Source organism: Phytophthora ramorum (genome assembly GCF_020800215.1).
Source record: "Phytophthora ramorum isolate Pr-102 chromosome Unknown Phyram_PR-102_s0015, whole genome shotgun sequence".
Lineage (NCBI taxonomy): Eukaryota > Oomycota > Peronosporomycetes > Peronosporales > Peronosporaceae > Phytophthora > Phytophthora ramorum.
The window spans coordinates 1223649-1245901 of record NW_027150661.1 but is presented as its reverse complement, the minus strand read 5'-3'; the positions used below and the strand labels follow the sequence as shown (position 1 = coordinate 1245901).

Sequence of the window (22253 nt, the reverse complement as noted above, 5' to 3'; positions counted from 1 at the left end):
CGGTGACAAATCGCAAGATGATGCGGTCGTGGGTATAGATATCTATCGATGCTATACTGATACCTTCTAGCCAGTCTAAAGAGTAGTTATAAAGTAGGAGACTGTATCGAGCACACGGCGACATTTCACCCATCCTGCACCACATACGGTCGGCCAAACGATTTTCCAGCTCTTCGCGAAGTCTCTCATTTTGCATTTCGCCTACTACTCACGTTTATCAACACTAAGAGATGCGTCTCCACTTTGCGGCATTACTAGTCGTTGGCGTGCTCTTTGCCAATGCCGGAGCTGGTTCGGTGAAGACGATGACTACAGACGCAGAGGGAGCTCGTTCACTTACGTCGGACCGGTACAAAAGACTTCTCCGAGCTGACTCCGCAGTAGATGAAGAGAGGGGAATCACAAGTGCTCTGAAGTCGCTTCCTGGAGTGGACAAGGCTAAGAAGTTGCTACTCAAGCAACAACTCGCTGCGTATCTGAAGAAAGAAAAGAGCGCCGATGACGTTTTCTCGAAGCTGAACCTCGCCAAGACAGGAGACAAACTCTTCGAGAGCCCGAAATTCCTCGCTTGGGTCAAGTACGTGGACGATTTCAACATGAAGCAGAAGGACCCGGACAAGGCGATGTCGATGATTCCGACTTTGACGAAACAGTTCGGCGACGCTAGTCTAGCAAAAATACTTGCAGTCGCGGCGCGATCTCCAAGCACCAAGCGGCTCGCAGAGAGTTTGCAAGCTCAGCAGCTGAAGAGTTGGAAAGAGGCCGGACTATCTGTCGACGATGTTTTCAGGAGATTGAGCCTCAACACCGGACTAGATGACATCCTGACGAACCCGCTGTTTTTCACGTTCAACAAGTATCTGGTCGATTTCAACACGTGGAACCCCGGAAAGTCGACGACTATGGTCGAGACGTTGACCAGACACTACGGTGGTTTGTCAGTAAGGGAGATGCTGGAAGCAGCAATGAAAGTTGACGACACCAAGGCTATGGCGACGCGACTGCAGGCCCAGGAGATCGATCTCTGGAAGGATATGGGTCTGGACGCCGAGTTTGTCTTTAGGCGGTTGCTGCGTCTTGACCGCACGAGTGGCAACCTCTTCGAGAACCCGAATTTCGCTGTGTGGATCAAGTTTGTCGATAATTCCAGCGAAGGGAAGGCGAGTTCGTTTGAGGCGCTGTGGAAGATTCTTGGAGAGAAAACGTTGGTGCAGAAGCTCGTTGCGTCGAGACAAACGAGAATAAACAGCACTGTTCGAGAGTTGCAGGATGATCTCATCCGAAAATGGCTGTCCTTGAAGACATCCCCAGCAGAGTTGTCCAAACTTCTGGGGACTTCGTTTGAGGGAACCACTTTGGCAAGGCGTTACGAGCGGATGTATGCTCTTAAAACCAGAGTGACACTAATTAGACCGCCATTGATAATGTAGGGCCTTGAATGGTTATGCACCATCGACTGAATGCTACTAGTACTATAATACATGTATGTTACTAATAATGGGCATCTTTCATTACAGATTGACCTTGCACGTCTGATTTTATCCGTGGACAAGCGTTATGTCAGATATAGCAGTAGTATCAGGTTGGGAAGTAGACGATAACGCCAGCCAAAGCTACAACCACCACTTGAGGAAGCCAAAACGAAAACGAAACAGAATGTGAGAGACGCGAGTAACTGTGCTTTTATCGAGACTGTTGGAGGTGCCCAACCAACCAATTTTTCCTTCGACAACGAGAATGAGAGCGTCGAGATTGTTTTCCTGGAACAAATGACACGCAGGTGATTTTTTTGCTGGTAATAGAACACCCTGGTCTTGCTGAAAAGCTGCTGAAAAATCTTCAAAAGATGAAATCGTGAGTGGGAGGAAATACGTTGCGAGAAAGGAGAGAAAGCTACTCAGACATCTATCACGAGCATCTTGCGACCTCACTAGACAGTATTAAATCTGCCAAATGGGCTATCAGATTTAGCTTTTGGCAGGTATCAAATTGGAGCGATTCCCGCAGCCATTCTGGGATGCCAAAACATAGGTTTAGCTGGTGCGCACAGATTTAGAAAAGTACGTGCCCACCCGCAGCACTTTGTTCCGCATCTATAGCAATATGAGTTACGAGGGCAACGACGAGAGCATTGTGCTCATTCTGATACTTGCAATCACCGCCGAAGGCCAGAGAGAGAAGCGTGATCGTTAGCGCGGCCAACACTACCTCACGAGAGCCGACCTCCACCCTGAGCCATGATATGGAATGGCATGAGAGGCGATTTACGGTGCTGGAAATGACTGAGCGTTTATCACCACGACCGGATTTGATGTTAACTGCTTTCACTACTTGCTTTCGCACTATGAACTCAGGTAGGGTGCAAACAGGCAATGTCATGAGTTGTCACCTTCATTTTCACCTAACGCCGGAGGAGTGTGGGATGCTGTCGAGTGGCTGTCCTCTTCATTGCTCAAAGTTCTTTCGTCTCCAACGTCGTTCTCCATAGACACCTTTTCTTCAGTCCAGCGCTGGATCTGACGGGCCACCCGAACATTTTCAGGGCACCTTGGATCCCCAGTTGGTTTCTTGATGTTTAGCAACGCTTGCAATTTCTTCTTGAGCGACACCAGTTCGCGCTCTGAGCGGTTTCGACCGCATAGTCTTCATATCTGTGCCGCACTGACTCCCATTCATTCGCACCCGTCGGCAGAACGTCACCAATGAACTCCAGGAGGGCGACCACATCCTGGGGACTGTCATTCTCGACACCTGCGACCCTCCCGCGCCTTGTCATGATGCTTGCGCATGGTGATAACAGCTCAAAGGCTTGAATAGGTTCGTCTACGCGCCTCCAAGTTGTGAATTCCCAGCTCCTGCTCGCTCCACTGCTGTCGCCCGGCCTCTGTGTCCACCTCCGCGTCCGTGGTGGGCAGTCTGGGGTCTTGAGCTTGATGCGGGACAGACCTTGATGCGGAAAAAGAGTGTGACTTGTTAGTTGAAGTTATCAAGATTGACAGGTAGAGCGCTTAATTAAGGTCATTTTATCCATGTTCGCAGGTTTATTCCTCCAAAACCCAGATCCATGATCTGAAAGTGCCCCCCCCCCCCCCCCCCTCGTTCAGATTTTGAGTCTGAACCGCTGCCTTTAAACACTTGTGGTGGTTAAGTGGCCTTCTATTTGATGTTTATGAAGAATAGAATGGTTTTTCTTTGTATCGGGTAGGGTAAATCTTGGATCAGAACCAGTTCAAATGGCTGCGGGATTCGCTCCATTATGGGTTTCCAGAGCGAACTGAGGTAGGTGATCGAGGTAAGTTTCGTTTTTCAGTGAGGTACATTGATGTCACTTAGTGGTGCTAACGACTTCCTATGTCCGTTCTAACCATCGCCCCTATGTCGGTAGTTAGCCTTTTCCAGGTCCTAGCTTACGCTTCCCCGTTACGTGCCGGTGTCCTAACTGGCTGTCGGCCACGACGTCCGCTTGCGCCGCGTTGTCCTCGTGTGTTTTCCATTGTATCATGTCTCCATCTAGGTGGCGGAGTACTTTCCTCCATTTCCCTGAATCGGTGCCCGTGTCAGCCGTGTACTGTTGTACGCTCGTTCTGCTTTCGAGCGCTGTGTTTGTCAGCTCCATCGCCATACGATTGGCTTCTTTGGCGTGGTGTAGCCATTCTACTTCCCGGAGCCGATCCACGATGCGCCGACTCCTCCAGTAGACTTGTGTTAAATGCCGTGCCTTTGGGGGCTTGCGTTGCCGATGCTGTGCAATCAGCATCTTGTTCGTGCTCACCACCCATAGCGGCCAGTACCGCTTCTTCTCGCACGCCTTGAGTCCCATGAGGAGCCCTAAGTGTTCCGCTTCCGTGGTCGTCGGTGACGAGCTGGCGTATGACATGTGCCCGCTCCAGTTGGCTCCGCTCGATATGTCATTACAGCTGACAATGATCGCCCCGCAAGCTCCTGATCGTTTTGTTCCGGCCACCCGTCCGGCCACGTACAGTATGTACCTGGTTCCTCCCTCGGCGTGATCCACTGCTGGCAGTGTGTCCCCTCCCGAGTGAAGGGCAGGTGATCGAGGTAAGATTGCTGCTCAATTGCAGACCTGATCTACGGAGATGTTGTGGCTAGCGTCCCCGACAAGTAGCAACGCACCTGACAAAGAGTTCATTACGATATCTGCTATTCTAACGAGCGATCACAAGAGGATTGGGCACGGGTCGCGAGGATCTATGGCTAAGCGTTTGGACTCGAGGATGCACACTTTGCAGCACATGGCATTTACTGGCCCTGTCCGTCCAAACAACTTTCGTTTGATGTTGCATTTGCTGCACGCGCGCTCCTTACAGATGCCGCACTTACGGTGCGAGGCTCGAACGAGCTTGGACATGGCAGGCTTCTTGCCGCACACGTTGCAGGGCTCTCGACGTGCTTTGGGGACCTTTGTACAGCCCTCGCTGGACGAAGCAGTCGACGAGGAGATGACGGAGGCTGCCAGCAAGTCCATGACGGACTCCGTCGTGTAGTTCTGTGAACGTTCGAGCTCCGCCTCCGCCTTGAGTTCCTCCGTGTCCTTGGCGCGCTTCTCTGCGTGCCGAAGAGCGAGCTTCGTAAGGCGTTTTCCTTCGGCGCTTTCCATTGAGACAGCCATCGAGAACATCATGGCACACGCTCCGGCACTATTGATGAAGCCTGGCATGCCTCCACCCAAGTCGAGGGAGCCCTTCGCATACACGTCGACGATCTGGGAACCCGGTTCCTGCCGATAAATGCAGCACATTGACATCTTGCCGCGCACCACGTCACTATCCTCAGGCATAGGAGGGCACCCAGGGTGGTCTGCAAACTTGGCAAGGAAGAATCCGTAGCGACGGCCCCATGCATCAGTGTTGATACCCGTGGACTCGACGTTGAACCAGTCGCGGTTGTTCACTAGTCGCGCGTCGCCAAACGTTTGTGCGATGAACCACTTGAGCGTGGTTTGTCGGAACGGGTCTTCGTCCGACCCGCTCTCCAGTGTGTTCAGCACCGCGCAGTCCATGTGGCTGCTGTGCAAATACGCCGCGGTGGCCAACATTTCGTCGCGGTTCTTGGAGTGCGTCCCGTACAGTATGTCTTCCAACGTGCCTTCCAGCGAGCCCACACACTTGACGTGCACCGACTTGGTCGATTTGCCCGATTCCGACGGCTCCGCGCGTCCTCGCTGCTTGTAGACGCTCAGATCTTCGTGCCGCTTGAGCAGTTTCCACTCTTTGGCGTTCGGTTCGGGGCAACCGAGCTGGCGGAATTCCACTTCGTGGGCCAGTGTTCTCGACACGATGCTGTGTGCCAAGTGTCGGAACGCTTGCACGTCTCCGTCTGCCAGGTTCAGTCTCGGAGCCGACCGCGGAACTTTGGGGGCTTTCGACTCGAAGTGCTGTGCGCCAAGTTGCTCCGGTACAGTCGAGCGTCGCTCAACGGGTTTCGGCTTGGAATCCGTTGGAGCCCCATCGTCGGGCAGCGTGGTAGCGCGTCTTCCGTGCGTCATGGCCGAGAGAATCCAAATTGAGTAGTGAGGCGGGAAGTGGCAGCCTGCACGCTCCAGCCAAGTTGGCCAGAGCCGGAGGCGCTAGTCGCCATTGCAAACTTTCAACGCCACCATCGGGACCGTCCACTCCCCCGCTGGTTGCGTCCACCTGATCGTCACATGTGGAAGTGCATCGCAGGGATCTCTATGGCTTGCGTTACGGCGCCTTCGTATGGGGTCAACCAGCTGGAGCGGACATTCGGAGGTGGCAGAGTCTCCAATAACTTGAGGAGCGCAGGTCACCACGCGAGCGTTGGTTGCAGTCTGCAGCAGTTGTCGGGGCTCGGGGTTCTATTGCTTTCAGTGGCCATGCTTGTTCGCAAACAACCTTCGCTCACATCGCTGGAGCCACATCTTCTAGGGCAATTGAGGCTCCAGCTGGGTACGTGGCATTGTTCACTTTGACGACACGGAGATTCGCCCCCCGCATGGCGCAAGTCACGAACCTACGGTTGCACCCCGTTATATTGTTACGTTATATGCTAAATGTACGGAACGCACTTGTAAGCCTGAGATGAGCTCTGCAGCTTCACGAAAGAAACACGTTTGCTGGTAGACGAACAAGCTCATAACTGCAGAGCAGTGGGAGATTGGAATAAATATCTTACGAATGGATTCAACAAAGTTGGGCATGACTTTTATATCGATAGCAGCATAAAACTATGAGCGACTGCGTTCATGAGAGCATCGGGAACGGGTCGCGAGGGTCGACCTTCAGCTGTTTGGCTGCGAGGATGCAGACTTTACAGCAGACGATGGGGACCGGTTCCGAGCGCGCGTACAGGTTCTGCTTGATACAGCACTTGGTGCACACGCATTCGTAGCATACACCGCAGTTGCGGTGTGTGGAGCGGACGAGCTTCGCCATCTTGGGCTTCTTACTGCATACGCTGCAGGGCTTGATCGACGTCTTGGTGGAGGATCGATCTTGTGTGTGAGACGGTGCCATCGTAGAGAGGGACTTCGTACTGCGGAAGTTGAACGACATGCCGTACCGAGAACTTGATAAAAGGAGCTCAGATTCCGAGGACGACGTGAGGTCTTCTGGCTCTTGAGACTTTCGCGCGCGCTGACGGTCAAGCGCGAGGAGGGTAAGGCGCTTGGCCGAAGCGCTAACAATCGCTTCGGCCGTGGAAAGCAGCAATTCCGTGGCCACGTCGTAGGCCATGAACCCTGGCAAGGAGCCGCCCAGATCGATCATCGCCTTACTGTACACCTTGACGGCGCCTTGGGCTTGTCGGTAGATGCAGCACATGGTAACGTTAGCGCGAACGACGCCGCTGTCTTCGGGTAACGGGGAGCATTCGGGAACATCAACACTTCTAAGGAGGTAGTAGCCGTATTGTTCACCCCTCGAGTCGTGACCGAAGCCCATGGACTCTAAGCAGCAAACGTCCCGGTCGTTCACCACTCGAGTGTCTCCAAACGTCTCGGCAAGGAGGTACTTGAGTGAAAGTTGACGGAACGGGTCTCGCTTGGACCCGCAGTCCAGCATCGCCAGCACGTCGCAGTCTAGCGGGTTCCTCGCCATGAAGCTCATGGTAGCGCCCATCTCGCTGCGGGTCTTGGCGTGCATCCCATAGAGGATGTCTTCCACCGTGCCTTCGACGGAGCCGACACAAATCACCATGGGAGGTTTCTTGGACGCCCCCCCGACTCGACTCTGATCCAGTTGCGCTGTCGGCTGGGCCTTGCGCTTGTACACTCGGAGGTGGTTCTGCTTCTTGAGTATCTTCCACGCGTGGTCGTCTTGCTCCGGTCTTCCCATCCGGTCGAACTCGCACTCGAGCGCCAACGTGCGCGACACGATGCTGTGTGCTAGATGCCGGAACCCCTCGACGTTACCGGGCTCTAGAGTCCCCTGCGAAGACGAAATGCTTGGCGTCTCGCGCGAGTGTGACGGCATGGAGGACGACTTTGATTCCAGCAGCGTGTATTGCTTCCCTCTGCGCGAGTGCGGCTCCTCTGGAGCAGTCGCGCGTCTCGCGAAACTCTGAGTGGCTTCATCTGTCTGAGTCGGAGGCACCGGTGCTGTCGCTCGTCGAGCAGGTTCTGCCATCTCGTGACTCTATGCGCTCCCTTTCACGTTGATAAGTGGGGGATAGGACAGCGATAGAGAAGCTGGGGGCGTCGTTGTTCATGCGACTCCCCGTACAGCGTGTCGGAGCTTCCGAGATGGCGCAAGTCCGCCACTGCCGCGAGGATTTGGATTCGGCTGGTAGGTGAGCCAGAGGGCGTTAGTAAAGCTGGCAAGCTAGCCGTTTATGCAAGTCGAGGGCCTCCTGAAGATTGCTTCGCCCCAATTGCCCGTTCCCGGTTGACAGCAGTGGCGGCAAGAGGTCGGGCGAGGAATCGTGTCTCGACACGTCGGCGGCCATAAGCGCAGCACATCCTGGTTGCAATCTGAGTCAAATGGAAGACCGCGCCGTTGTGAATCAGGCCTTATCGCCTGAGAGGGACCATAGCACACCAAGCAGGCGCCTTGCCGTCTTTGCGTTGAGCAGGTTGATGGCTCTGCTTGGTGCTTGGTGCAAGGGGACACGAACTGCAATCACCCTCGGTAGTTGATCACCATTACCAACGATCGTTGTGTCCTCGCGTTCGGGCACATCTGGATGGAGGGCAGCAGCTTGAGTCAGCTGGCTCGTGTCGCGGCCTTGCCAAGACAAGACGCTACGGTAGGTCGCGGTCTATCCGGATACGGGGCGTCGTCCGCAGTCGTCGACAAAGGCGCCCCATTGCTAACGGAAAACCCGCCACGATGGGACTGACATCCACTTCGACCGGCGAACGGCTGCCGCCACGACACGCTTCAGGAGCCTCACGCGTTTGGTTAGTGACGGCAACTAATCGCCCGCAGAATCGTCTGGGGACATGCTCGCGAGGTTGCGTCGACGCGAAAGTTTTGCGTTCGTCAAGGGCAACATTAACCCCTTATAGGGTTCAAAAGCAAAAATCCTGGTGGAATCTCCCCGACACGAAGCAGCAGAGCATCCAAACGTTTATTGAAGTGCCCTAAGCAGACGGTTGTTGTCGGGCCGGTCTCCGAAACGCAAGCAGGCTCGACCACCTGGCTGTCGAAAATCCTGCAGTAAAAAGCGTAAAATATATTGTATGTATCCATTGCTCAAGGACTTCTCGGTGGAAATCGGATTGAAGCAGAGAGTGCTTCCAGGTGACTGCCGCCGACTTACAAAGGACTCATCGTTGATTGCGATGGCATCGGGGGAAGACACTTCGCCTTCTCTAATCAACTAGCCTTTCACGGATCTGCTCTATACGAGATGCTCTAACTCGCAGCCTTTCAGCCTCATCGACGCGGTCGCTGGTTGCATCGAGTCCGGCGTGCAGTGCAATCCGGTGCAGGAACTCGGAGACGGGAACGTACAATGTTGCAGTGCGACTGTGAAGCCTGAATGGTACGGTATTTCGAAACACAACATGTATTTTGCATGACGACTACTGTTCGAAACCTTGAGTTAGGGAGCGAGGCTGGTGGCTTTGCAGCACGCTTCGGGCTCGTCTTGCGTGCTCCAGCTCAGCCGGAGCAGCAGATGGCCCTGTCGGCCTCAGGTTGTGATCAATCCCAACGGTACAGGGCCAACTTCGATGCGTGTCTTTATTCCTGTGAACAGAAACTGCGTTAAATCATAACATGAAATTAGCAGGAGCAAAAACCCTGTCATTTACGATTCTATTCAATATTGAAGAAGATTTTATTATCAGTAATACAAATCCATTTCATACGTTAAACACTGTGAATAGACATAATTCGATTTGCATTCAATATCGTCTTTCACGAGTACCTGATTTTCAAATGGTGATGTTGAAAGGGGCAACATACTTTTCGCACTCCCACTCCATTTTAACGTCCCACTTTGCACTGCTGGACTCGCACGCTTCCCCTTGCACCGCCACCCCAGCACGTGCACATCCAGTACACCCTACAGTACCGTATTAGATGCTCTGATCGATTGACTCTCGCCAAATCCCCGCTGACGTACGCACCATTTCCCCAATCTCCCGGATCCCGAAATTCCGGAGACCGTCGCCAACTTCCAGCAACCTCTTCCCCGCATGCAACCACCGAGTCCTGACTGCAGTTCCGGTTTCAGTCGCGTCTCCGCCATCATGCAATCGAGCCACTCACAGTCGGGTGCCTCCTCCTCCGCCAAATTCCCGCTCCCGAAAGACCATTTCGGACAAGTGAACGTCTCCATCGAACAGACCGAAGAGTACCGAGCGCTGGTGCGTCGACGGATCGACGGGTTACTAGCAGACGAAGATCTCTATGCATTGAGGAAGGCGAGCCACCAACCGCGACTGGATCCGGGCCAGTGGAAGTTCGTCCGGTCCCAAGATGAAGTCAAAGTGTATCGACGACGACGGAGAAAGGTGCCAACCGACAATGGACCCGAGCCGAGTATCATTGCCCTCGGTAGAGTACCAGGCTCCATTGAAGACTTGCTGTATGGACACTTCAGTACGACGCAGGAGGAGGAGCAGACGACCAAAGCCTTCATGCACGAACCGACGGACTGTGCACTGCTGCGGGTGCTGGAACTGGACGCCCCCGAAGACCCTTTACACTTTCTCGGCCTCAAGTGGGTGCTCAAGAAGATGCCCATGACGGCAATTGTCACCCCGCGCGATGTGTGCTACTTGGAGGCCATGGGTGTGCAACAAGACGAGAGCCAACGCAAATTCGGCTACATTATGCTGCACAGTGTGGATATCCTGCAGTGCCCTCCGTTTGACCGCAAGAAGAACGATGTCATCCGAGGCGAAATGAACTTTGCCGGCTTGTTCCGAGAAACCACGCCGGGGTTCGTGGATATCATGGTGCGAGGGGTTTTTGACTTGTCGGGTGACTTGTCACGGCACGCGGTGCCTCTGGTGTCCATGTCGTTCATCACGGGGTTGCTGAAGGGGGTGGCCTGCGCTGAAGCCAAGAAACTGACCCTGTTGGCCCGCCATAACTCTGTATCGGGGTACAACCTCGATGCCGTGAACCAAGGCGAATCGTTCTCAAAGGACGCCGTGTGCTCGGTGTGTATCAAGCGCAGCAAACGACTGTTCTCATCAACTCGTCTGCGCGCCTGTCGCGTCTGTGGTGTGGCGATTTGCTCCAAGTGCTCCGCCAAGAACAAGCGCCTATTCCTTGGGTCCGAGCGTCCGTGTGCGTTTACTGTGTGCTGTCCTAACTGTGTGGTGGAAGCTCAGCAGATGACGGGCGTGCAGCCATGTGAACCCGAGTACGCGGTCGTTGCTGACTTTTACCTTCACGGCCCAGCGCTCGAGTCGTACGCAGGCGCTCTGGATGCTGCAAAAGCCCAGCAGAAGCATATAATGTCGCTGAGCGCCTCAGAAATCGACGAGAGCGAGTGGTGGGGTGACGAAAAGACGGACACTGGATCGTTACCCGACGTAGTGAGAGAGGAGACTCTGCCAGGAGCTGAACGTCCGACAGGCTCGACATTCGACGAGAGCTGGGTTGGGCGTGACTTCATGGACGGCTACGCCTCGACTCTGAGTGATATCAACGGGTTTAGCTCCAGCGCAGAAGAAGATGACGACTTCGCACTGGATGTTGAAACAGTCGAGCAGTGGCGTGAGCCCGCCTATGAGGAGGAGGTGGAAGTAAATGCCAAGTCGACCTCAGACGCCTTGGAGGAGCTCCTGAAGAGAGCCGCATCTATTGGAAGCCAGGTACAACAAAACGACTTGGCCATGCGAGAAATGGAGCGAGCGCGAGTGCAATCTCGACGGCTTGAAATGTAAGCATGTACGCGGTAGTTAATGCACTGAATTTGTTGTACCGTGATATCGCTGGGGCTGTGCCTTATCTAAGCCCAAAATCAATTTCAAAGTACCACTAGAAAACCTTTCACTCAGCCTAAAGCAAGTGAAATCTCAGCAGATTCCATCTCTTGCAGTCTTGCTGTTTCCCGTGCAAACGTATCAAGGACATGAAAGATAGACTCGAAAGAGATTGCATCAAACTTTGTATCACTGATGCTAGAGTGAAGGAGACTCAAAACTTCTCTAAATTAGCCTATATTTTTCACTGGCCAGCCTTCATCAGGAGGTGCTCGTAGACTTAATTAACCGTACTCACCCCAGCACGAGAACATACGGTCTGAAATGGAATCTACATTTTGAATGTACGAACCAATTCTAGCACTCCAAGCATTGATCGCGCGCGTTTACAGTCATAAAAACCTGAAGCCAACTGAAGGGGTCCATTTTACGGTACTGCATTGCGAACCTTTGCCAGTTCTTCCGTGTGGAACTCATGATAGCGGTTCAGCAAAGGGGAATACGAATCCAGATTGCTGCTGGAGAGCCCCAAGGTCTTGAAAACCCCTTTCGGTGATAATTTTTTTTTGAACCACTTCATGAACAGTGCGGCCTCCAACTCGTCTCCCTTGGTTGTAGCACCGAACTTAATCCTTGAAGTTTGAAGCCAATCAACCAGTTTCTTCTCGCTACCATGTTCTTGCGTGAATACGTTGAGCAGGGTTGTTTTCTGTTTAGAGTTCCGATGGTTAAACACGCCCAAGTAGTTGACGTACGCTTCCAAATTGCGGCTGCCAAGGATATTGACCTCCCAGTCGGTAAGCTTCAGGATTCGAAACACTCTGCCCGGAGTTTCCCCCTTGTTGATCCAACCAGCCACCTGGGCACTCTGCAACGTCGTCGCCAACTTTTCTGTACTCTTCACCTTTTTTGCTGAAATGAGCATCCTGGACACTCCAGCCTCTCCGAAGCGGGCAGTGAGCAGATCGATCATGGACACACGACTGTCTCGATTCTTGGTGTTGTACGCGGCGATGAATTTCGACCAATACTTGAAGTTTTTGCTGGAGAGCACGTGATCGAGCCTGTCATCGAGCTGGAGCAGGTTGAAGACGTTGTCAGCGTTTTTCCCCTCCTTCACCCAGGTTCGGATATTCAGGTTCATCTTGATCTTGGATGCTGCCGAATTGATCGCTTTCGAAGCCTTCTCTAGGCCAAATAGCCTCTCCTCGGTATCTTGATTCAGCAGATCGTTAGTCCTCAGCAGTCTCGTGGGTAGAACGTCGTTCCGATTGTCAGCGAGGGGACGAGCCACAGCCTCGAAGTTGTGTGCTTTGATTTTCGAGCTGATGGTTGATGAAACCACGTCGACGCTTACGAGAAGAGCAGCCACAGCCAGAACACCGATATGATGAAGACGCATGATTTAGTGGTCGTTCCTGACTCTGAGGGTTGGAGGGCGAGTTGCAAAGTGAACTGAGGTGCCTACCCTCACCAGATTACGGTTTGCCCTCGTAACTTGTGGCATGTCCCGTAGGGCTGTCAACGTTTTCCGTAGACTGACAACTGACAGAAAACGTTTTGTGCAGTTGTCAGTTTAGCCTAAAGTGACACAAACGGACGCTAAACTATTCAGCTATCACCAGCTGTTTCGCACCTACCTGACGATATACCTCTGGATGATGATACTCAACATTATGCGAATAGACGAGAACACGCCGAATTCTCTCTCTTGAACAAGCTGCGCCATATCAGCTAGAAGAGCTCGTTGCGCGCATGGGGCTGTGCATCAATGCCATCTTCATCGTCACTAGCGTGCACGATCGCTTCCATAACCTCCATCTTGAAAATGCTGGGGTCGGGATGGCGGGAGCTTCCCGCCGGAAGTGAAAGACCTCACAACCGAGCAAGATCAGAAATGTATGAAACAAAGCATTGGATAGTTTAGTGTCAGTCTGTGTCAGTTTTCGCGTGCAAAAACTAAACTGACAACGTTGTCAGTTTAGTTTCAGTTTGTGTCAGTTTAGCGCTAAACGTTGACAGCCCTAATGTCCCGGTGCGTACCGTCAGTGCGTGGGACATGTTTTCAACCGCACTGGATGTTGAATCACTGGAAGGTGAGGACCTCAAATTGTATACTACATGTACTCCGATCCACAACAGCTGTCAGGAAACCGCACACATTGGTCTCTATTGGTCAATATATGCGTTAGAAGGCTTTGATTAGGCTAAAACGAAACTCGTGAGCAAGGCGATTCGAATGCTGTGCGCGTTGCTGTCGATGGATGATTGGCAGCCGATCGAGCTCCAAAGCTGGGAACACACGTCAGATGTCGCCCATCCTTTTGAATGTTTGTGTTCAATGCAATTCAAGCGTTTTGGGAGCTGCCAAGCTCAACGCTAAACAACACCCTTCTCTCACTCCAAGCGACGATGGAGGCATGCATGAAAGATGGCGGCGGCAACAACTTCCGCCCTGCGCATATGTCAAAATGCAAGCTTGCTCGGGAGGGAAGACTTCCCGTGAGCCTTTTCTACTCTCGTGATGTTGTCCAGTCCGTTTGTCACCGCGGCTGGCTTGCCCATGCAACTCAATAATAAAAGCAAGTCAATTTACCTGACAATAGTTGTGGATTTGGCTTATGAGTGGTACGTGACAGTTGTTGTGGATCGGAGTAGTACCTTCAACGATTAAACGTTTGATTCGTTATTACTATTGTGTTGGAAACGTTACCGTTATCTCTCTAACTCGGAAAATAACGTTATTGGGGTTTAGTTTTTTTTTATTTGCAATACCATGAACATGGTATGACTATATTTGTGTTTTCGGCATTGTAGACGCCATACTTTTGCAAAGCCCTCTAAAGTCATTCTTGGCATCTTGTGCCACGCTCTACGACTGATCTGAGCTTCTTTCTGGAGGTACGCTGTCGCCTCTGTCAGGCGATTGATCTGCGTCCTGTGCCCGAGCCGGAGGTGGTCACTGGTTCCACAGCTGAAGACTAGTCATTGTGGACAACGAGACGATCGACCTGGTACGGCATCTGCCACGCTGGGACGCCTGCCGCTACGCCGAAGGCGATCCCAGTGCGCCGTGACGCCCACGTGAAATCCCAGCCCATGGACCTCAACGCTCTGCTGACGGCGCGATCAACTCGTACAGCCGTCAATCGAGTGACTCGTACCGTGACCTGAACCCTGGACATCACGTGTAATAACAGTGGAACTAGACGACTGGCTAATAGTAAATGTATATACACCAGCCCAACGAAGTGAACAAGACCAATTTTACGCCGATCTCGAACCTTGGATCTCTCAACACAAATTGGTTATCATCGGAGGAGACTATAACTGTGTACTAACACTACATCAAGATCGAGTAACTGGACGCAAGCCCAGGACGCCCCCGAACGAAAGCAAGATGCTTCAAAAGATGATGGATAAATGGGATTACTCCGACGCGATCAGTGTGGTGTAGAAAAACTCATATTTTGGGTAGACCACCCAGTCTGGCCCAGTTAGGTACGTCGTACCTAACCGAAGTTCGCACTTAAGCGACGAACTCAGTGATTGATCGGAGTCAGCGAGCAGCACGACTCAGCGAGCAGCGGAACTCGACGAGCGTATTCCATGTGGGAGTTATTCCAAGTGGGAGAAGATAAATCAGGAATCGGAGCGAAGGGTCGGCCGAGATCCATAACGACCCGACTCGGCGAAGATCAACAAGGAGGCTGAGCGAAGGGTCGCAGGGAGATCTATAACAACTCCATTTCACTAGTTATGTGTATAGAATAAGATAGGAAACCAAAGGGGGGAGCCCGAAGGGACTCCCCGAAGACACAGATATAACAAAACAGAGCAGAATTTTCTAAGTTCAAGAACAGCGTATACTTTGCGGTAAGTCCCTGCGTGGGCTGGATTATGTCTGCCGTCGTTCCCCGAGAGGAATAGCTTGTAGGGGAATCGACTGGTAGCGCCAAGAGATCAAGGTCGGCCCGGGGTGGGCACTTCTCGCTACCAGCGAAGACAAACCTCGTCGAATCGACGAGTCGGTGGGTCTGTACAACCCAGGACACCGCAATCTTCTAGCTGAGCGTATTCTGCGCTCGGTGACCTGTAAAAGCTCTCGCGCGCTGACGTCCATCCTTTGGTGGAGGTCACAGGGTTTGAGGAACGGAAGCTGCCCCGCTCAGGCGAGCTTCTGGAGTTTGGATTGGTACCCAGCGAGAACAGGGCCTCAACTGAACCCGGCTGGGCCGAACCGCAAAGGGTACCAACAGAACCCTGCGCAAGCCCAACGACGCCGACCTGACTCGGCAAATTGTTGTGTTGTTGCGTGGAAGCCACACTAACGAAGTTTCTGTGAATCACAATACCACATCAGCCTCACCAGATATCGCGACAACGAGGAAGAAGACCATGACCCAATGCACTTCTGTGGCGAAGCGGAATCACGAAAATTGCTGTCGCGATCCCAGGCTTAACAGCGGTACGCCCGGACTGCCGACTATCGGAGGGGGTACTCCGTTGATCTGGCGTGATCGCAGACCGACCCGCCGAAAGACGTGCGCGTGGCTGGCTAGCCGGCGCTGCAGAGGTCTCGGAGGCACCAGCAGCCGACCCAACAGGGGTCGCCGGTGTTGGAACCGACGAGACCGAGTGTAATGGGTCTGCTTAGACCCACTACTTAAGCTTACACGTGTGCGCACGTGTAGGAGGAAGCGTAGGAGTAGTTTACTTAAGTTCAGTATACTTGTATCCACAAGTATACTTAAACCTAGATAAATGAACCAAACGGAAGCTTTGGTGGTAAATGAGAACTGTATTGATTGTAAATGGGGTTTCCTCCTAAAACTGATATTTCTAATGAGAGGTTCTGCCATTGGATGGCTGGCAGAACCCCTATCTATTGAATGACTCTCATTGGTAGAAAGGTGTTACTTTCTACCAGTCATATGCCTTTTTGCTATGAATGTGGACCACCCTGTGGTGGTCACCTGAATGTATGCCTTAGTGCTTGTTGCACTAAGGTAGGAGGTGAACCGACTGTGTAGCCCCGCTACACCATCCCCCCGTTAGGATTTGACGTGCCGGTCTCGACACGTCAATCCGTATTTTCTTCGGGAGAACTCGTGCTCATTCCCAATGAGCACGCCAACGACGTCTTCGTCCAAGACGCCGGCCGCTTCGGCAACAGCAAGTGCTGTCGTCGCCTCCAAGGCGACGACGGCCGCTGCCTCAGCCACGACCGCTACTGGCATCGCCTCGACGGCGATGCCGACAAGCGCGGCAACAGAGAGTCGCCTCTCTGTTGCTGGATACCACTCGAGATGGCATGAGAAACATGCCATCCGAAACAAGACAGGCAAGATCATTGCTGTCGAAACCGGAGTGGGTATCTACTCTCCGGGTGGAGAGGGAGTTCCCCTCGACTACGGAAGCGAAGTCGAGGAGGGGGAACTCGAAGGAGACAAGGACATCTTGTCTCCGGGCCATACTGACCCCAATGTGGGTCTGCGTCGTCCACGCGAGGACGACCCGAACGCTTCGAGCTCGAAGCGTTCGCGCAGCGGCAGTGGAACTCCGCTCGCTGCCGCTGGAGCCTTAACGACTCCGCGGGATGGAGATGACTCTGCTCCATCCGCTGTTGTTGCGGCCTCGCACACTGAGCCAGTGCGCGAGCCGTGGATGCCGTCTCAGTCTGAGATCGGCAGCCGATTCGGTGCGACTGCGCCACCGAATCTGTACGCGCTGTACTCGTGCAACGCCATCGTTGACGATGACGTCGCGAAGCGAGTACACTTTGATCCGTTAACGAATCAAAGGCGCGACTACTACATCGGGCTCTTCCATGAGCTCCGATGGTTTGCGAGCAAGAAGACTTCTCGCAGAAGCAAAGTGCCCGAGTGGCAGGCACTTTGTCAAAGTTGGAGTGCCTTTGTTGAAAACTTCAACAAGAACCCCGCTGGCTATCGCGACAGGATTAGCCAGGCGCGGGAGCGCTACGAGAAGTTCTCGAAGCGTGGTAAACTTGAACGACTGCACCATGGTGCAGTCGGTATTGGACTTCCTTGCGCAGTGCCTTATGACACTGCTTGTGAGTACTGCTACCCCGGAGCAGTACGCATCACCGAGCGGGACGTCAACGGGTACACGTCCATGTGTGTACCTGACGACCTCAAGACCCTGCGCGCCAGTTTTCAGGCGCAGGCGTCTTCTAGTGCTGCGGATAATCGCAGCACTTATCCGAGTGCTGTAGGCGACTACAGCGCTCGCCCAAGTTTTACGCCCTTCGGCGGAGGTGGCGGTGGCGGCCTTCGTACGCCGTCACCATTTCCGGAATGTCCTCCATCAGGACATTCCGTGATTCCCACGTATCGTGTTGGGGAGGAAATCCTCTCCAACGAATACGAAAATGAACCGGACCTCGGGTCTGGTTCCGATGACCAACAATTCGCTGGACGATCCAGCGAGTTGCCCCGCGTGCGTCTCGCAACGGGGGTGGGTGGGGGGGGGGGGGGGGGGGGGGGCGGGAAGACGCCCCGGGTTTGGTCAACCAAACCTTGAGTCTCGCTTGGAGGCTGTTGAGCGTCTCCAAGCGTCGCAGTTCGCTGCTCTGCGTCAGGAGCTGAGCTTGTTGAAGGCTCAGCTCGCGGAGGTTGCGCAGACGACCTCGAACGTAAAGGTCGAGGTCGGGACGAGGCTCTCTGCCGCCTTGAAGCGCGTCGCCGCGCTCGAGAGCGCTTTGGCGAGTCACCAGACGTAGATGACGTACGGCTTCAGTCGCCCAACGTAAAACGTTGGGTGCAAACGCATGCTGGACGGTATGTCCAGTGTGTACGCGTTGCCATGCTTCGCCAACACGGTGAATGGCCCAATGAAGCGCGGAGCAAGCTTGCTTGCTCCGAAATCGGAAACTGCATGTTTAGCTAGGTTCTGCGTAGCTAACAGAACTAATGAACCAACTTTGAATTCATTTGTGTTTCCCTTGCCGGTGTTATCGGCATTTAGCTATTGCATCTTGGACAAACCGAATTACGGCTTGTCGGCGCTGGACAAAGTCCATTGCATCCGAGCTGAACCCCTGGTTCAGTTCGTGCTCCTTGTTCGCAGCAGGCCCGGCCTGCGCGTGATGTTCGTTGTCGTTTAAAGTGTCTACGCCCGTCGTAGACACTGTCTTGTCGTCGCCATGACTGCGCGCAGTACGTGCGCGAGTCGTCACAGCTGATACATTGCTTGTATCAGCGTGCTTATCCGGTTGTTTTGAATTAACCGGATATCCTCCCCCACTTAAGGAAGGAGATACCGCACCGAGTACGCTCGGTACGCGTGGGTGCCTCATGGCATTCACGTAGAACGGTGTGTGTCCTGTCGAGACATGCACCGAGTTGTTGATGGCGAACTCCGCCATCGGCAAGCAGTCGCTCCATTGATGGAACGAGTGCGCGTAGCTCTTCATGGTGTCAACCAGCACGCGGTTGACACGCTCTGTTTGTCCGTCGGTCTGCGGGTGATCCGCAGTCGACATGGACAACTGCGTCCCAAGAAGTGTAAACACTTCTTGCCAGAATCGCGCTGTAAAGCGCGGATCCCGATCCGACACGATGTCGAGTGGCATACCATGGTGTCTAAACACCATGTCGACAAACAGACATGCCGTCTGTTTGGCTGTCACCTCGGCTGGCACTGCAGCAAGATGCACCATCTTGCTGAAGCGGTCAACAAAGACCACAATACCAGTCCTCCGCTTGTTGTCTTGCGGAAGACCAAAAACAAAGTCCATTGAAATGGACTGCCAGCACTCCGACGGAGTCGGTAGTGATTGAAGCGGAGCCTGCGAGTTGGGCGCAGGCTTCACGCGCTGGCATACCTCGCAAGCACGAACGTACTTGCGTACCCACTTGTACTGGTGACTCCAATAGAAGTCACGCGTGAGAAGCAAATATGTCTTCTCACGGCCAGGATGTCCCGATGTCGGGGCATCGTGGTACTCATACGTGATCTTGAGCTTCAGCTCATGATCATCCGGCACGACAATGCGATCTGCGTTGTCGTCGACTGCGCTGTAAAGCAGCAGACCATTGTGTACACGATAACGGTGTACACGGGCACGAAGGTGTTTGGCCAGCTTCTGACGAGACTTGTCAGAAGGTGTGGAGAAGTACTCCAACAATTGCTTCGCATCCGCATCCTGTGCGTATGCGGCCTTCACTTCGTCCAGCAAGGACGACGAGGGTGTAGTCGTCCTGACGACGCCAACTGCGTTGGCGTCGGCCTCTTGCACCGCATAATCTGGTCGACGCGAAAGCGCGTCGGCCACGACATTCAACCTTCCAGGTTTGTATTCAACCTGGAAGTTGTATTCAGCAAAGAATGACAGCCATCGTGCCATTCTTTGGGATATGTGCGGCGACTTGATCGCCGTACGCAACGATGCGTGGTCGGTGTAGACCACGAATGGTCTACTCCCAAGTAGATACACTCGAAACTTTGCGAGTGCATACTTCATGGCAAGGAGTTCCTTGTCATGTACCGGGTAATTGCGCTCAGCTGGCTTCAGCTGACGCGATTGGTAGTAAACCACACGATCACGACCTTCGTGATCGAGTTGCATCAGTGCGCATCCGATCGCGAAATCGGATGCATCGCACACAACGTGGAATGGGCGATCTTGGTCGGCCACCGCCAAGATCGGCGCCTCAGTCAAGCCCTGCTTGACTGCTTCGAAGGCCTGCTGACAATCAGCAGTCCATTCCCATGCAGCCTCTTTCTTTAAGAGCTGCGACAGCGGGCGAATCTTGCCCGCGTAGTTGCTCACGTACTTGCACAAGTACGTGGCGAGTCCAAGGAACTGCTGCAGTTCCTTTACATTGAAGGCGTAGGCCATTCATTGATCACTCTGACCTTTCCTGGGTCAGGGCGTACGCCGTTCTTCCCCACGAGACACCCAAGTACGGGTATCTCGGTCGCCCCGAAGATACACTTCTTCAGGTTCGCGTAGAGCTTGTGCTTTCGCATGAGCTCAAGCAACTTGCGGAGATGCTCTGTACGTCCGATTTACCATTCACAGCCCGGCTGTGAATGAACACGTCGTCGAAATAGCTCGGTGCGAAGTCGCGCACCGAGCGCAACAAGTGCGTGACGCACCTGTTGAACGTCGCTGGGGCGTTCTTCAGCCCCTGCGGCATCACGAGCCACTCCCAGAGCATGCCGCTCGGAGTGCTTACCGCCGTGAGAGGGATATCACTCTCACGCATGAGGATCTGATAGAACCCGTCTCTCAGATCCAGAGTACTGAAGATAGTACTCGAGGTCATCGAATCGATGATCACATCTTTTCGAGGTATCGGCGTCTGTGCCGGTACCGTCGCATCGTTCAGCTTGTTGTACGCATGAACGATGCGCCACCCGCCCTGTGGTTTCTTCACACAGAACGTAGGCGCGCTGTGCGGGGACTTCGCTTCCCGCACTTGTCCTGCATTGCGACGACTTTCAAAGAAGTCGTCGATTGCCTTGACTTGCTCACGCGGCAGTGGCCACTGTCGCGTGACGCAGTACTTCGTTCCCGGCACGAGATCAATCTCGTGCTGAACACCCTTGTCCTGCGGTAACTCCGCAGGAATGTCGTCCGGGAGTACATCCTTGTACTCACGCAAGACCTTGTAAAAGGGGCTCGCCTTGAGCGAGTCCCAGCCTTGCTCGTCGAAGCGTTCCTTCTTCGACTTCGCGCTGAGGGCGTCCGCGCCCTCAGAGATGAGCTGATTCAGCTCTTCTGCTTCACACGTCATCCTCTCGACGTCCGAGAGGATGCAGATCTGCTCGATGCGTCCATCGTGCAGGTCGCGAGCGAAACGCTTCCAGCTTGTGACTGGGAGCGACATCAACTCCGACGCTAACGTCGGAGGATTATCCAGCCTCATCTTCTTGTATTGGAGACCAATACTTGTACGCGTCAAGACACTCAATGTCTCGACGGTCGTCTCCAACTCCTGTGTCTGCCCGGCAGACACTGCTTGTAGCGTCTCGGTCCCTGACCGAGACTTGCGCAGCTTTTCTTGCTTACGCCGTTCACTTCTCGTGCGGAGCCCGGCTCCGCGAGTTTCTTCTTGTCCAGGCCCGGCCGTGGACAGTTGTTCCTTGTATTCGCCGGCGGGTTCTACCCGCGGGCGCACGCGTTCAAGCCCGGCTTGATCGCGCACCGCTTCGTCGTGCAGCCCGGCTGCACGCGAGCTCGCAAGCATTTCCGGTGCGGGACGTTTGCAACCGTCCGCACTGCTTGCAGCGTCGGCTCCCAGAGCCGACGCGTCTTCTTTACCTCTGCGCCTAACGGCGGAGTGTCTTTCGACCAATTGTGTGTCGACATTACCTGTCGACACTACCGCGTCGCCCCGGACGCTTCGAGACCCTCTCGAATCCGATTGAATCAGGCCCTGCTGATTCGTTTCACATCTTCTTCCAACGACTCTCGCAGTCGTTGGCGTTCGCTTGGGGTGACCGGAGACAGCCGCATTTCGCGCTGTCTCTGATGGGGGGGCCGCATGCACCACGTGGTGCATGTGCTGCGCCGACAGGGCCATCGCTCTCTGTCGCGCTGCTGTTGCTCCCGAAGCGCACGATCGTGCGCTTCATCCAGTCGATCACCGGATCATGCCGTGCAAGCCACGGCATGCCCAACACCATATCGAACTTATCGTCCAGTTCCAGGACGATAAGCTCGTCGACGAACTCCTTCTCTTGGTAAGAGAAGCGTACGCGTACGATACGCTTCTCGGTTCTAACAACGACACCCGTTGCTAGCCTCACTTCCAATAGACTTCGAGGTGTTTCCACCTCCTCGAAGTCAAGCCTTGGAAGGCTCTGCAGTCGAACAAAGTTGTTCGACGCACCACAGTCCACTAGAGCACGAAGA

At 53.8% G+C, this 22253-nt stretch overlaps 5 protein-coding genes across 5 annotated transcripts; 2 read left to right on the top strand and 3 right to left on the bottom strand.

Moving 5' to 3' along the window:
- Positions 1 to 230: 230 nt before the first annotated feature.
- KRP23_12678 (RxLR effector protein PSR2) lies at positions 231 to 1430 on the top strand (the record flags this gene model as incomplete). Its single annotated transcript, XM_067895976.1, has 1 exon — positions 231 to 1430. One exon carries the CDS (start codon positions 231 to 233, stop codon positions 1428 to 1430), a length of 1200 nt encoding a protein of 399 aa, XP_067739586.1.
- Positions 1431 to 4177: 2747 nt separating this feature from the next.
- On the bottom strand, positions 4178 to 5506 carry KRP23_12677 (uncharacterized protein; the record flags this gene model as incomplete). Its single annotated transcript, XM_067883316.1, has 1 exon — positions 4178 to 5506. The coding sequence occupies one exon, from the start codon at positions 5504 to 5506 to the stop codon at positions 4178 to 4180; it is 1329 nt and encodes a 442-aa protein (XP_067739585.1).
- A 715-nt stretch (positions 5507 to 6221) lies between these two features.
- On the bottom strand, positions 6222 to 7604 carry KRP23_12676 (uncharacterized protein; the record flags this gene model as incomplete). Its single annotated transcript, XM_067883314.1, has 1 exon — positions 6222 to 7604. One exon carries the CDS (start codon positions 7602 to 7604, stop codon positions 6222 to 6224), a length of 1383 nt encoding a protein of 460 aa, XP_067739584.1.
- A 2072-nt stretch (positions 7605 to 9676) lies between these two features.
- Positions 9677 to 11326, top strand: KRP23_12675 (uncharacterized protein; the record flags this gene model as incomplete). The annotated part of the gene is made up of 1 exon (XM_067883313.1): positions 9677 to 11326. One exon carries the CDS (start codon positions 9677 to 9679, stop codon positions 11324 to 11326), a length of 1650 nt encoding a protein of 549 aa, XP_067739583.1.
- Positions 11327 to 11792: 466 nt separating this feature from the next.
- On the bottom strand, positions 11793 to 12767 carry KRP23_12674 (RxLR effector protein; the record flags this gene model as incomplete). Its single annotated transcript, XM_067895975.1, has 1 exon — positions 11793 to 12767. One exon carries the CDS (start codon positions 12765 to 12767, stop codon positions 11793 to 11795), a length of 975 nt encoding a protein of 324 aa, XP_067739582.1.
- Between the last annotated feature and the right edge of the window lie 9486 nt (positions 12768 to 22253).